The sequence below is a fragment of the Pseudopodoces humilis genome, chromosome 7 (assembly GCF_049639895.1).
Source record: "Pseudopodoces humilis isolate 2021_Gansu_Grassland_sample_001 chromosome 7, ASM4963989v1, whole genome shotgun sequence".
In the NCBI taxonomy this organism is placed as follows: domain Eukaryota; kingdom Metazoa; phylum Chordata; class Aves; order Passeriformes; family Paridae; genus Pseudopodoces; species Pseudopodoces humilis.
The window spans coordinates 48,716,663-48,732,717 of NC_142206.1; the positions used below are offsets into that span (position 1 = coordinate 48,716,663).

The window sequence follows — 16,055 nt, forward strand, 5'->3', positions numbered from 1 at the left end:
TCTGCAGCGGGATTATGCACAGGAACAACTAAATAAAGTCAGGATCAGGAACTACTTGTCTGTGGAGGTCAGCAGGTATCTTACAAATGGATTCATTAGTTATATACCGAAGTTGTTGTGACATGAAACCTACATTAGTTCCATTGCTTTGTGCTTGCTGGAACAATTGGTGATTTTTTATTTTTTTTTCCTTCTTTTTTTTTTTTCCTTTTTTTTTTGTGATAATACTATGAGAGGTGTTAAAGGATAAAAAAAATTGAAGGAGACACAGTAAATTTTAATAGAAAAGATGATACAGTTGGAAAAAGCATGGAAAATTTGAGGCACTGACTCCCTTTCAGAGTATGAAAAAAATAGCACTTAAATTTTACTAAGTCAAGATATTTTTTTAGATCTGTGATGTGAAAAAGAAATGCTTTCAGGCTGTGGTGACCTGAGACCATGGCACCAACAGGAAATTCAGGAGGCCAAGGTTCAAATCTCTGTTCTACTGGACTCAGAGTGATCAGGGTCCTAGAGTCAGGACACAGTTCTAACCCTTTACACATCACTCAGGATTAGAAAAGGACAGCCTAACACAGTTCCACCTTTGCAAGAGACAGTTTGAATATATCATTTCCATATGAGATGGAAGGTTGATGAGAAAGATGAGAAGGTTGGAACCACAACCCTTGTTACACAGTGGAATTTCCTTTTCCCAATCACTCCAGCTACTGGCATCAGTACAGCTACCACCCAGCACCCACAGTGCCTGCAGTGCACGTGTCAGATATAGGCTCCACTAAATATTCTGAAACTAAATCTTCCTCTGAGAAAAACTGGCAAAGCTCCAGTGAAGTCAACAGAATTTTAATTTCCACCATCTTAGAATAACAGCTGGAATACCTGGGTATTGAGCCAAAGTGTCAGAGACATTTTTGAAACACACATGGAAAAGGAATAGGTTGGCATTTAAAAAGAAAATATACTTTTAAAGTTCACCATCAAGAATAAATGTCCTCCTCTTCTCCCTCAAAATACCAGGACAAGCAAGGACTGTCAGGGGGTGAACGGCTGTGTTTTGTGTAATGCTAAATGCATGCTTGTTCCAGATGAACTGCACTGGCTGTGAACACTGACATTTGTACGTGATTCATGCTGGGGTGTTTGAATGACAAGCATCAGTTTAGATCTGGGGAGTCCTCAGAACTTAAATCTGTTTGCAGTTAATAACTCCTTACCAAACGCACCGTGAAAAATCTCTTGGACGGGAAACAGCAGAAAAGCACTTTAGAACTTGCTACATAATATTCCTGTGTAAGTTGCTGAAGTGTTTCACTAAAAATCAGTGCCCCCCCTGGTTTGCTATTGCCCACATTCCAGGATATAAGAAAACACACAGTTAATCTAGCTATTTTAGAGAGCAGAGCAATATAGCATCTTATACCAGCCTCATTAGCAGGGTTTTGCTGCTGCTTGTATGTCACCAGCATGCCTGACAAGAATCATACCTGCACCACTGAGTCACTGATCCAACAGAGAAAAAATATTTAGTCTGGATTTATTCCTCTTACCTCAGAGTATTTCCTGAGAAACACACTGCTGTCTGAAAACTCCTGCACTACCCAAGGATAAAGAGTCCAATGCCCTTGTGTCCTACAGACACTACACACAGACACCAGCAGCCATTCCACTTTGTGCCAGGGCTGTACCCAGCCCAAGTATCCTCCATTCTACAGCAGTTGGCACAGATGCATAGGTAGTAAGGCAAGCATAAATAATTTCTCCTTAATATTCTCAGCCTCCAGCTACTTTCAGTTCGGACAGTTTCCTGATCCTGATAGGGCTTGTTCATCTGTTTAACATTCAGGGAATCTTTCTTCCAGATACTTGTCCAGTTTCCCCTTAAACCTACACAAACTGTACAGAGCCCTCAATATTCTTTAGTAAGGAGTTTCAGCTGGCATGAAGAACACATCCTTGGTGTTAGCTTTGAACCTCACTCCTAGCTCATTCTACAAGAAGTGATGAAGAGTCAACCATCATCCACACCCTCAGCACAATTCATGATGATGTGAAACCCTAAGTTAAATGTCTAGGCAGGATGAATCCAGGCCCACCTCCGCAGTGGGAAGGTCACAATGTATTAAACTACAGCAACAGGAAAAGAGGAAGAACTTAACAGGAAGAATAGATAGGCCTTGGAAAGGATCACCTACATAGGTAAGGATCCTACCACTTTGCTACTCCTCTGAGAATAAATAGAGCTGCCAGGAAGGCTGAAACAACAGCTTGCCATACATTCCTTTCATCCTGGACAGGAGTGTGCCTGGACAGGAGTATTAAGCACCACCACTTGTTTTGGTGAAGCAGCTGCCTTATCAGCAGCATTTTGCCTCTGAGAGGCCCTGTGTTTCTGCCACTTGAGATCTTACTCAGCTGTCACTCACAGAGCCAGGTTATTGACAACAAGAAGAGATCAGTTCCACAGGGATCACAGGCTGCTCTCTCAAACCAAAGCTAATTGTTTTTTTTACCTCAGTGTGAGATAGTTTGGAGTTGGGCTTCTCATCGGTTCTCAACTCAGAGCCAGTACACTCATTTATCATGAGTGTCCCACTCCAAGATAAACAACATATTGCAAATCACAGCTGGCCTTTTCAAGAGGGAAATAATTTAGGGGAGTTGGATACTACCGTCACCACAGAACTGAGCATCCAACATGCTCTTGGGCAAAGCATAATCCCATAAACCACAGCAGGAACTAAGATCAGTCTCTGTTGATTAGAGGTTCTGTGGCCTCTGCAAAAGGACAGTGAGACACTGAGTTCAGCTCTGTGTTTTCCTAAAAGCAAACACTGCCCAGGGTAGGCAGTGAGGCAATCAGCAGTGAGGAATGAGTAAGGGGACCGGGGACCCCACTGATTTCTGTGTTTATCATTCTCCTTTGCATAAAGAACTACCAGAATGAACCAGAATGCTGAAGAGAGGTTAACTGCAGCCATGCAAGCAATTTTAACTCTGTTGTTTTCCATCTTCAGATTGCTTGACTTTGCAACCTTAATGTTCCTTTCAATTCTGAAGTGCATAAGCACATGCATGTAAATAGGTAGGTATACAGGCAAATTAAGGACTGTTTTCTTCCTTAGTGAAGATTCTGGAGTACCTCCTCAACATGGCTGAGGGACAATCTAGAATCTTTGATGAAGGCTTAATTTAAAAGAAACAGAAAACAAGGAAGAGCCAGCAGTTTGTATCTGAGGTTTCAGCAGCCACATATGGTGGATATTTCAGAATTTCTGCCTCAAAGTCACTTATAACTAAGCACTGTGCCATCTGCTACTGTGACACAAACTAATTTATAAAGGTTAACTTCTGTGTGCATATACAGCATGACATCTTTCCAGGAGAAACATATCACAGGACAAGAGCTACAGCCTGATCTGTAAAAGTAGCACTGATTTCTATAATTCTCCAGACCTAAGCAAGCAGAAAAAGATCTCAGTCTTCTATATTCAGGCAGGCAGGCAAGTAAAACAACTTTTCCCAATTTCCAACTTCCACTCATCCTTGCAAGTTGAAATAAACTAATTAAAATAAGCACAGAAAGAATAAAAACTGAAAGAAAGACAAAATGTTCTGGAACTTGTAGATGCTACTGACATCAAAAGCTGGTTTATCGTGTCAATAATGTATGTTTCCAGCTGCTTTGCCAGTGACTTCTCTCAAGGAAAGATCAAACTTTTCTTAAAATTCTACAGTCACTATACATAATTTGAATATATTTGCATTTTATTTAAATACTTTAAAATGTGATTGCTTACTTTTAAATAAATAATAAGTATAAAAATTAGAGGTAATGATTAAAAGAGTTTTTCTTGCAGTGCCTTTTACAGTTGTGTTAAAAACGTATTTTCAGGTATATACTGAAAATTGGTTGCATTCTGCTATTGCTCAACAAATCTCTTTCTTTACCTTTCAGTTAGGACATAAAATTATATCTGCTGAAAAAAATCATTCTAAGCTATCTTCTTGGTGAAAATCTGCAAGTACTTCACAACGTGGCAAGCAGCTAAAGGACACATCTTTTCACATAAAGCAAGGAGCACCAACCATATGCCTAACTAACACCACATGAGAACCATCCTGGGAGGCAGGATCACATAAACCACAATGAGCTGCAGATATCTGACATTTGAGGACACTGTAATGTAGATTGGAAAACGGCAGGAAACCTACAGAAATAAGAGCACACAGGCAGAGTCTCACAGGTGAGGTAATGTGAAGGGAAGCCTGTGAGCCTGCTGGAAAAGAAATGGGATGCTGCTGCCTGGCTCAGCATACTTAACAGTGGGTCTGAGTTAGAAATGGGCAGTCAGGATTTTTCTGGAGGTGGGGTTTTTGTTTTTTTTTTTTTTTACTAAGTTTCCTTTCTGAGCAAACATCACTGTAAGGAGAAAAGTCTATCTGCTAATTTTTAGTGTTAAGATGCCCTTCAGCCTGTGTTTGGGTCATGGCAAAATTCCTAAAACAGGTAAGCACAGGCATAAAGGCAGAGTGATGAAAAAAAAACCCAACAAAAATGGAGAGATCTTTATCTATAAAAGAGATATTGAAAACTGAAGAAAATATACCTTTTAAAACATATTTTTCATTTTACTAAGACTTTGTACAGAAAATTTCAAGCGGGTACTACCTAGCAGGACTTGTGAGGCAGCACTGCCACAGGCACTAACACAGAATGCTGTACTTTTCTGCCATGAGGAACCTCCATCATATCTGCACTTGGGCAGAGCAGGCCACAGAACTGTTTTCTTCCTGGCAAGCTGTGGCAGCTCTTGCTCTGCAGTTTCCTGAATGACTGCATTAATTTGATTGACTCCAGATCAATGGTGTCTCCAAAGAAGATTAAATTACATGTTCCTTCTGTCTATATGTTACAGGAGATTACTCTTAGCAGAATCTCAAAGGAAGCAATTAGCTGACCACTGATGTAATGAATTCTAATTATTTTGTTTGTACAAACAATAAAGCCAGATTGTTTGTTTAGCAAGGAAGTGTAATTACTCTGAGCACTTGAGAAAATAAATCAAACAGCGCTACCTAGACCTAGTAAATAATGAGCATTTGACTTCCTATTTATGCTAAGAATGCTCATGGAATATTTTTAGGTAGCTGGGAGCCAACCTTTGAAACTAACATTTATCATGGTTATTATTGAGCACTTGCTTGATTATGTTCTTGAGTGTGCTAGGTACCTTGCAGAAATATCCATCTACATTGGCTGTCACTGGCACCTGCTAAAAATTCACTGCAGCCAGTGCAATTTCCTGCAACTGTTTTTTGTTAATCAACAAGAAGTCACTCACTTCACAATCATTAGGCTGTTCTGCTCCTAAGGGCACCAGTGGCAGGGGCATGTCCTCGGCAATGGATGAATAATCAGGAAAAAAAGCATATTGCTATACATGGAGCAGGCTCCATGTATATATCCAACATTTGGCCATGTAGGCTAGAAATGGAATAAAATCAGAAGGCAATCAAATGACAATGGTTACAGCTGGGTCTTCCCCTTCTCCATGTTCATCAGCTGCTGCTGCAAAATATTCACTGCTGATTCATAAAGAGTCAATGCTGCAAAAAGCAGAGATCAGTCCAAAAATACCTCACCTTCTGCCACTTTTGCTGATTTTGTGTGACTTAAGAGCATGAGGGGGCTGACAAATTAGAGATAACCTGATCCTATTTTATGCAAACTCACTGGTTGTTGCAAGCACAGCCATCTGCACCTCCTGCAGACACCAACTCCTGAGATCAGCCATTCCCTTCAAGGTAGTTGGCTTCCTTTACCATAGGTTTGAAAAGATATTCATGCATGCAAAAATATTTTTCTTACTCTTTTTTTCTAGCCACATTTTAGGTGTTAAATCTGAATTTAAAGTAAACTGCATAGCCTAGAATTCTGCAGTTGGCCAGGTTTTCTTCTTAGGCCAAACAGTGATACACCCAAAAGGGATCAACATTATTTTCTGTCTCTCTTAAGTGATGCTCAAAAATCTTATGGCAACACCATCTCACATCCTGATTAAACCTTAATGAAAAAAAAAAAAAAAAAGACACTTCTGCTTCCACCAGTTGGATTCTTGTTGTAGTGATACTGTTTAAATGGAGAATGAAAGCCCTGAGGTCAGTGAAATCTCACTGAAATGAGCAGGGTGTAAGTTACAGCAACATCTGTACTGGCTGAAGGGAAACTGCAAATCAATTGTTAGTGCAATGGGAGCCATTTCCCTCATGCTTATGAGGTATTTCAGTTCTTCAGTCCTTTCCACCCTGAGCTGTTTCTCTTTGTGTTCAGTAGCTATTAAAAACTCACAGAGTGGGGTTTTTTTTTGTGCTCTTGCTGTAGGCCTAATTGACAAATGTTTGCTGCCTGCCATTATGTTAAGCCAGTATCTTTGAAAATTAACTGAAGCCTTTAGTCTAATCCAGAGAATTTAAGGCTGAATAAATACCACGTACCCCAAGGCAGGTGAGGCAGATGAATTAAAAATGGCATCTAACTGTAGAGGAGACATGCTTATGCCTAAAGCTTTTGTTTTGTTTTCCCCTACAAACAACATGACAACATGAAATCAGAGAATTCCTTGGTCAGTCTTCTGGAAGATCCCTGTGAGCCTCTTCTAGAGAAAAGAAGCACTACTAAATGTTTGGCCGCCTCTACACCAAGTATTAAAATGTCATACTGTTTTTCCAGCCTGAAAAATTCTGGTGACCTTACTGGATGAAATAATTAATGCTGAGCCAGACAGGCAAGAACAGAAAGTCTTTGGGGGTCTTCAGGAAGGCTGAACTGCAGCCAAAACTATTGAGGAAAGTGTGAAAACTGCCTTAAAATTGGTCAGTACTTTGCTGGGTAAAAATATTGGAGCTGCTACTCCACATTTGAGTATTAGAGGAATAGCTCATCAGAATGATGAGGAAAGTCTTGATTTCTGGCCATGCTTGAAGTGTACTGTACTGCACCCTTTAAATATTGGTCTCTTCTACAGAGGAGTTTCAACAGGAGAAATCAAGGGTTTGATTTACCTACTATTTGATTATCATCCTGCAACACTTTATTCATTCAATCTTCTTTGTGTTGAGAAAAATAGCCTTATTCTATTCCTTCTAAAAACAAATGGAAAGTGAGATGACAGTACAAAGTAGAGCAGCGTCTATAAACAAAGCAAATTGTGACAGAAAAATTTGCTGACTTTTTGAAAATGGGATCAGAAGTGCTGCTTGGTTTAATAAGAAACTGGCAGCATTTTGTTTTCTTTTAGCTTCTCCTTATCATCTTCTGTACTGCTTCTGTTTCTTATGTCATCACTTCAAAAAGAAAATCCATCACAGGAGGAATTCTGCTGCTTAGAATAAGGATTTAATCTAATAGCATTAGACAAATCTCTGGACTTTCTCTGGCTTTCTGCACTAGAAAGAAGGTGGGCTGATTGATCCAAAGCATATTTTTTTCAGAATTGTCTAAAGAATTAGAAGTCTCATTTTCAAAATTATTTTAGGCATTTAACTGCTAAATCCTTTAGAGAGATATTTTGGCTCTTCTTTAGTCTCTTTTGAAAAATGAATTAAATTGATATAGCATGTAGATATATATAAAAAGCAAGTTTCCCTCCTCTAAATATCCATCCAGGAGATAGATATTTAGCTTCTAGAGATACAGTAAGCCTAGTTCAAGAGTAAAAACTCTGTAATATTTTTCCATTTAAAAATCTGGAGAAAAAAATAAATTCATTTAAGAGTGGCTCTTAATAAGCAAATTAGTTTCACAAATCTCTAGAAGAGTTTAAAATAATTTTCTGCAAAAAATTCTGTTCAAACTTTTTTTTAGCTTAATAATAAGAAACTGTCTTGCCTTTCTGAATCTGTCTGGTTCCTCCAAAGGTCCAGCACTCTGTTTAAAAGAAAAAAAAAAAAGAAGAGAAGAAAAAAAGAAGCATAAATTTAAGATCTCAATGGAGCCTGTAAATGAATATTCACTACACAGGGGATGTTTCTTTCAAATGCATGGTCACCTGGACAGAGTGTACCAGCAGGAGATTTTTTTAATGGGCCTTTTAACACCATTAGGCAGAAAGGTGGCATGGTTTTAGGTTCTTGACTACTTGAACCAGATGAGCAGTTCTCCCAGCAATAGCTTTGACTTTACTGACACCTACTGACTATGTTAATGCTTACAGAAGGTTTTGGTTAACACAGCATGAGTCACTAGAATTGAGGGCAAACACAGAAATATGCTCTTTATTAATAAAAGTCATGCTTACTTTCCATGCATTTTAAAGTATTCATGTTCCAAATAGGCTTTGGATTTCAAGACATGGTGTTCCAAGGCAGAAAATTTTAAAATGCCTCAAATTTTAGGTGTTCAAATTCAGATACCTTTGGAAGAACTGGTATACACAAAATACCAAATGCAAAACTATAAATTCTAATCCTTTGATTATGGTATCTTGAAGCTGCTCAGATAATGTGAGTAGTTAAGCTAGAAAGAATATTAATCAATAATTATATATGTTTATGCTAAGAGCATGGGAATATCTTTAGCATGCCCTGGAATATCTTATATATGATGATGAATCCTGCCATCCTTAGCATGACTTATATATAACAACTCATCAACTTCTTTAATAATTTGGTTTTTGCATTAAAATGCCTCCTCTTTATCTCATTATAAATCATTAGGCTATAGAGAGTTTCAAAAGGGCCTAGGTCCTTCTGTGCACAGTTACTTTGAATCAGTTCAGTCAGTGGCTATTCTGTCTCACAGCAGGAGACACAAATAATGAACAGTGAATATATTCTTATTGCAGGAACTGTCAAAAAACAACTCTCTGGAGAAAGGGCAAAAAATAGAAATCCATGTGCCCAGAACCTGGCACATATCCAAAGCGTTCACACACACAAACACCTCTCAGTCCCCAGCTGCATTCCTCTTTGCCTTTTATTATTCTGGTCTGAAACTTCCATCTCAAGAAATATTTTGAGCGCAGCTTAGAAAGGGAAAAAGCACACAACTCTTAATTAAGCAGACACACGTGCATACTGTTGAAGTAAGACTAGCAATGTGAAGCAACCTGAAAGAGCAATGGCAAAGCTCAGCAGCTTGGGCTGTGTGTTGTCACCTACCGGCGAACTCATGGACTCTCTCAGCTTAGATTTGTAGAGCATCCATCGGTAACGCAGGTCCTCCAGGTCTTCAGAATTTCCAAAGACAGGGTGAAGATGAAGGAGCTCCTCAAAGAGTTGCTGACCATGAGGCACACGAGACTGCAGCTCCTAAAAGCAAAGACAAGGGTCAGCAGCAATTCAGGATTCAGGAAGGCCACACTTTTTAAATTTGCACTTGAAAAAACAGTGGTTATGCAACAGCAGATTTGTTTTTGTTACTGCTTTTTGGGCCTGCAATGATATTAAATTCACCTGCAGGACTCCTGTAGCCTTGGATATTTCTATGTTTAGTTTCTAACAATCCAATAAATCTAACAAATTGCCATGGCATTTGGCTATACTCATCAGGAAGAATGAGACCAAATACTGATTTGGCACTGATTTTAATCACCCTCTTTGAACAACACCTTTACCATACCACACTGGAAATGTCCAACCCAACAGCTAAATGCCAGGTGCTCCCTTCCCTTCTACTCTGGTTCTACTCTGGCAGAACTTTCTTAGTAGAAAGGATGAAATTGGTCCTGAATTCCTGATCTTCATCTGCTCTGGAGTCTCATAAATCAGAGAGCCTAGTGTTTGAATTTTTTGTCTATTTGTTCTTGAGGAGTTTTTGGGGTTTTTTGGGGAGTGGTGGGTTTTTGGTTGGTAGGTGGCGTGGTTTTGGGTTTTGTTGTTGTTGTTTGGGTTTTTTTTATTCTGAAAGAATTCACACTTATTGCAATATTTTTCTCCATTCACCCCCTGAAAACTCACCTCAAGTTTATGCTGGTGTGCCTTGATTTCCTCTGCAGAAGATGGAGTCCCAGCAAGAATTTTGGTCAGTTTGGTGTTTTCTCCTTGTAGCCACTCTTCAAAGTCATGTAGGAGCTTTAAGTGGCTGCTTGTACTTTGCCATTTTCCCATTTTCTCCTAGGATACAGAACAACAGGAAAAAAAAGCCCTTACTGTCATGTCAGACATTTCTTCTGAAGGCCTGATAGGGAAATCTTAACCTCCAACTTTGTAACCCACAATATCAGATGAAGGCAATGAAATTGTTCTTGTGAAGCTGATGTGATGGCAAACACGGAGTCCTCATCTCACCTGCTTATGGTTGGGATCGACATCAAAAAGGTGGAAAGCAGGTCTAGATATCCATCTGCTGTCCACAAGTGCTCTTTTCTTCTTGTCAGCCACTGGTCTGTCTAACTGCCACTTTTTGAGGAGACTTGAAAACACAAAACCAGAGATATCAGTGCAGTGGACATCCACATTTTGACTGGGGCTACAGGAGACAACTCTGGAGAAACAGCACTATCGTTATTATATCATTATTAATACTTTTAACACTATTACTATTGAAGTTATTCCCAACTGGAGTGTCTCACAGCTGCACCAGGACTCTAGTTCTAATATTTCCAAGTGTTTGTTTTCTTTTATTTAGGGGACTAAAAATATTACCTTAGCAACATAGTTTTCTTTCTGGTTACAGGAGGCAGTACAATCAAGCCTTCCTCGATTTTGTAATTTAATTTTTGTGCCTGTTCTGACAGTATGTATGAATACAATCATACATGCAGCACATCATTAAACATTAATATAGATTGGCAAATATGAGCAGCATTTTGACACTACACAGTAGAGGCAAAATAAATTAAGTTTTCATTTCCCAGCTAAAGAGAAAATTTTTAGCTCTGTTTATACTTCTGCAGGTTTGCAAAAGGCACAAATCCCATTGCAGATACACCTTCCTTGAAGGCATTTCCAAGGAGACCAGGAAGATAAGACAGGACAGCACAAGTCACCCAGTCTAAGCCAAATTTCCTCTGACACAGACTGGCAGTACAAGAGTGAGCCAGGTCATAAGACTCTGCCTACTCCGACACGAGGTAAAGGAAGATTCACAGACATTGTGGTTCACAGAATCCTAAAAATATTTTCTTAAAAGTAACAATTTTCAGTTTATAAACAATTAAATAAAATCCCATCTTGCTTCTAGTGCTGTGGTATGGCTGTTCACAGCACAGAGCATAAAGCCTCAAGTGTGTCTGTTTTTACTGCAGTAAAGAGAACACCATTGAAGGGACATAAGGAAGACCTACATGAGCACTTACCCAGTTGCCATCTCCTTCAGTGATTTCCATGACTCCTTCAGCTGATCCAGCTCTGCCTGGATATGGGCAATCTCCTCTGGAGAAGAATTCTCCATGAGCAACTGGCCATGAGCTTCCACAAGGTGCAGCAGGATCTCCTTATCTGGAAATTCAGCTAGCAATCTCTGAAATGCAAAGCCCTGACAATTACTCCTAGGTATCCAGGGTAGAGCAGAGGTTATGTCAGACTGAAGGCCATGTTCAGTTCAGGACTATGCTGCTTTTCTTGGCACTGGCTAGAACATAGCTAGCAGGAGAAAACATGCCATGGATGCTTCCAAAATGCCAACAGAGGTCAAAGAGCTGATGGGAAAAGTTTGAGAGTGCAAGCTGTCAATGCCCCTCCTTCTGTAGCCTTCCCATGAAAGATTTTGGTCTCCCATATGAAGGCAACAGCTGCCAGCTGAAGTAACCTACTGGAGTGAATTCAGCATGCAAAGTACTGCTACCCAAGGAAAAGCTGCAAGCTTTGGAACAGCTGAGTTCAACAAGTAGAAGGCCAGCTAAAATGGCAGGAATGTATTGATGAGTACACACAGGCAAAGGCAGGTGTTGTTCAGAGAGATCACCCTGACAGGAACAGACCACCTGTCCTTGGATAACACTTTATCCATCTCAACACTTCTTACTCATTTTCATTGCTCTTGTCTGTTACATGGCCCCACATCCCACAACACAGGGCAAAGCAGAGAGGCAACAGCAACCAACAGATATTGAAGGAGAAACTCACATCATTACTCTCCAGGAAGTAAAGAAGTAAAGAACCAGGAAATCCTCACTAGAACGCCCCACTCTTAATGTCTGAATGCTGCAAGGTGAGTAATTAACATCTTAAACTAAGATGCTTTTCTCACCTCCAGGTCTTCAAGCCTGCCCTCGGTGTTCTGCTCTTCCTCAGCATCCTGGCAGGACTCAATCTTCTCCCTGGTTACTGAGATCCACTGCTGGAGGTCAGACAGTTTGTCATTATATGCCCAATGCTTCTGAACGTGGTCTTCACTCTGCTGTATCATTGTCTACAAATGATAAAAAGATGTCAGATAAAGACAGACAAAAAGCACTTTCTTTACTGGTTCTAACACTACGATGGGCACAGAACTTCATGGGCAAAAAGAAAAAAAGCAGCTATTAACAAGAGACAAAAAAACCTGTCCTTTTAGCATCAGTGGTGTGGAAAACACCTCCAAGCTCCTGCAGGCCTGAATTCAACCACACGAGGGGGTATTAAGAACTAGAATAGCTCCTTTCCTTCTCAGCTGAAAGAGAATAAAGAATATACATGTCTGGGGGTTTTGTATCCCAGTCAATAGCAAATACATCTTGCACTCCCTCAATCAGAAATGACTGTACAGACTCACTTGGAAAATGTTCAGTTCAGTGATAAATGGAATGAGTGAGATTGAAACTAGAATTCCACAGTGCATGTTCAGGTAACACATGCAATTTTATAGTGAACTACATAGCTAAGGTAACTTAATGAGCTCTTCTGAGATTGGTCTGGAGGTCATTTTATAGGTATGTTTGCAAGCTACAAAATGCCTCAGGATTTTATAAGTATTTATACAATTGCAGCACTTTTCTCTCATTAACTTTTAGGTAACAAAGCCATAAAACCCCTAAGCACTTTGATACAAACTCTCTCTCCCATAATCTGTGAAGTGCAAGCACCGTCATGATAATATAACTATTGAGCTCTTTTGGTCAGAAACCTCAGGCTCACACCATAAATAGTTTATATAGATATAAAATCTGTGTGAATGGCATCCTATCCCCAAGGGAAATCACATTAGAGATAATCAGAAAATACTGGAATAGTTATCAAAGTCGTAAGAATTCAGTGTCTTCTTCCCCTGAAAAGAAAATATCTGTCACTCAAAGCATGTAATGTCATATGCTCAAAGATTTTTTTAAAATATTTTTAAATAGAGGCAACTGACAACTCCCCAGGGAACTAAAAACTTCCATATGTTACCTCTAGTGATCTCTTCAGGGCCTGAGAGTCAGATGAGAGTTGGTTCATTTCATGCCTGTGTGTGGTATTTGACTGAACGAGCTTCTCTACCTCCTCCATGTGAACTGCAAGCTCGGCTAAGTCATCTTGGATCATCTGCAGAGGGAAAGACAGATTCTGTATGTGTAGTGTGCTAGGTATGGCATGGACTTTCATAAAACATACACCAAAGGCAGCTTCATTTGACAGTGTGAGGACAGAAAAAAACAGCAACAACCACTGTCATTAAGAAAATGAATTGTTTCAATGTCTAGGAGTAAATGTTTCTGAAAAAATTAGTTGGATGTCCTTTACACATTACTGTGAGATAACAGGGAAGGTAAGTTGCTGAGAAGTGCCAAAGGAGCCAGAGCATAACCAGCAAAGAGCTATGGTGATAACACCCCTGTGGCCACCAAGGATGAAGTGCCACAGTACAGCTGAACTGTCCTAGCTCACCTTGGCAGAGTCACATCCCCTCTCCCTTCTCCTCCTGCTCTTCTCTCCGCTCTCCCAGGTATGTAATCCCACTGTATGCCTCAAACAGGCTCTACTGCATGTTGGACCCTTTGCTGAACTAGTTCAAAACACTAACCAAAAAAATTATCTTTTTCTGATAGTTTTTTTTGTTGTTGTTGTTTGGTTTTTTTTTTATCTTGGACAGTTCTATCAGCCTGTGGAGAAAATCCAGCATGTGTCACAGCTAAGTGACAAGGTAAAGAGCAGAAAGAGGAGGACACAAAAGGAAGTGGACCACTGGAAACTCTTTTGAGGAAGTTAACCTGAACCAATCTATCTTGTGCAGTTTCACTACCAGTGGGAAGTGTCAGGATACATTTTCTTTAGCAATTTAACTAGCCCAAGAAGGTGTACCACCAACAGCTTCCAGCTGCTTCCTCCTGTAATGTACTGTAATGTACCTGGAGTCTCTGGAGTTGTGTCTTTTTACCCAAGAGGTCAGACCGTGGTTCCTTCTCCAGATCTAATTTGGCTTTGATGGCAGATAATTTCTTCTGCAATGGTGCAAAACCAGCATCAAAGTTCTTGTGTTGCAATATCAAATTCTAGACGGAGAAATAAGAAAACAGGTCCAGCATTCAACTTATACCCCTTGGCATTATCTTTTGTCAATATCTGCTTTGTATTCAGAACAAACACTGAGCTAGGCTATGCGACAGACCACAAATTTATTTGAATATTTGATCAACCTAGGAAAAGGGATTAGTACTAAATTTATATGTATAAAACTGGCTTAGTAAAGACTTCATCTTTGTCTTTATCACAGGCAAAGACAGTAAATGGGTTTTGTAGTTCACCTGGAGTTTGCTCTTGCTTTGCAGCAGACTTTTGTGTAGAATTTCTCTCTCTTTTGAAGCTTCAGCTACTTCTTGAAGGAAAGACGATGCTTTTTCCTCACCAAGGACATTGTTTAGCAAATCTTTCTTTAGCTGTAATGTCATCAACTTCTCCTTGAACTGGGAGCTTTCAGCTAGAGCAGCCTGAAGGAGAAAAGTTCTTCCAGTGAAATCATACCAAAAAAATAATCATATAACTATATTTTTCTTACACAAGTCACACAGCCAAAGCAGTATGACAAAGTCAGGTAAAAACAGTATGCTGGGCCAACAAGGGGTAACAGAAGGTACCTGGACAGTGCCCAGTTAAGGGAAAAATTTTCCTGATAATGTTAGAGGCACCAGGGCTGCATCCATTTTGTGAACAGAAAGAGAGGTAAGCTGTACTATGGAAAGAGTTGTCTGTGCAGAGGAGAGGCCTAAACAACCAACAGGAAGGGCCGCTTGAATGCTTATCCTGAGGATAAATTCCATCCCTGTTCACAGACACATTTATTCAGGAGATCACAGGGATGACAAAGTAACAAACACACCTTGCTGGGCACACCACAAATCGTGCATTTTAATTCCATGTCTTTATCACCACATAATTCTTTGTTAACAGAGTCCACAAACTTCCTGTCCAGGGAGATCTGGGCTAATGCTAAACAATATGATCATAATTGTTAAAGATATCTAGCACTTTATGCAGCCTACTCAGATGGCAACTCCAATTAACCAAATGGAGGGCAGAAAATAAAACAATGTGCTACTGCTGGACCTAAGACCTCCATCCCAGTGTGGTTTTCCTGCCACACTGGAGGACCTTCCAGCTGCTGCTGCCTGGCAGCTGTATGCAGGCTAGGTGAAACCCACATTTCTGAACTTAGCAACAGCTTTGCTACCTCGATGTGAGCCAGTTCTGGCTCTGGAGTCTCCAGGAGCATCTGGACTGATGGCTTCCACTGTTCAAAACTTTGCAGGGGATTTTGGATGAGTCTCCTCAGTTGGGTTTCTGTATCAGTGCTCATTTTAGAAGTCTTGCCTCTAACCCTGTAAGGATAAAGTGACAACCAAGAGAAGGATTATGAAGAAATCCAAACCCAAACATTCTATTCTTCAAGGCATGAATTAACACAATACTGGGGTGTAAACCATATACAACACAAAAGCCTCAGTCTGCTCTACTGCCTCAGCCTGGTGTTGCATACCAACAGCCGCTCTGTCAGTCAGAGACATCTGACAAAACTTTATTTAGATGCTGTAGGACACAGTTGTCCTTTGTGCAACTGTGTATCAAGAATTTCTTTGCTTTTCTAGTAGCCAGCAGTGTCTCCTTGTACGTGATCTTTCTTGGCTGCTGTCACCAGTGGGATTTAACAAATCATT

General features: G+C 40.0%; 1 protein-coding gene across 5 annotated transcripts in view; it reads right to left on the reverse strand.

Annotated features, from left to right (window-relative positions):
* Positions 1-16,055, reverse strand: part of SYNE3 (spectrin repeat containing nuclear envelope family member 3) — a 63,619-nt gene that overhangs the window by 13,441 nt on the left and 34,123 nt on the right. For 4 of the 5 annotated variants that reach the window (XM_014249840.2, XM_014249841.2, XM_005520158.3 and 1 more), the window contains exons 8-17: positions 15,572-15,719; positions 14,649-14,831; positions 14,253-14,396; positions 13,315-13,449; positions 12,197-12,358; positions 11,304-11,467; positions 10,294-10,417; positions 9,964-10,119; positions 9,166-9,315; positions 7,895-7,933 (exon numbers count right to left, since the gene is read on the reverse strand). In XM_014249840.2, the coding sequence (XP_014105315.2) occupies positions 7,895-7,933; positions 9,166-9,315; positions 9,964-10,119; positions 10,294-10,417; positions 11,304-11,467; positions 12,197-12,358; positions 13,315-13,449; positions 14,253-14,396; positions 14,649-14,831; positions 15,572-15,719 (1,405 nt within the window). The remainder of the gene's footprint in view (positions 1-7,894; positions 7,934-9,165; positions 9,316-9,963; positions 10,120-10,293; positions 10,418-11,303; positions 11,468-12,196; positions 12,359-13,314; positions 13,450-14,252; positions 14,397-14,648; positions 14,832-15,571; positions 15,720-16,055) is intronic. The other variant, XM_088057371.1, reaches the window with a different exon arrangement.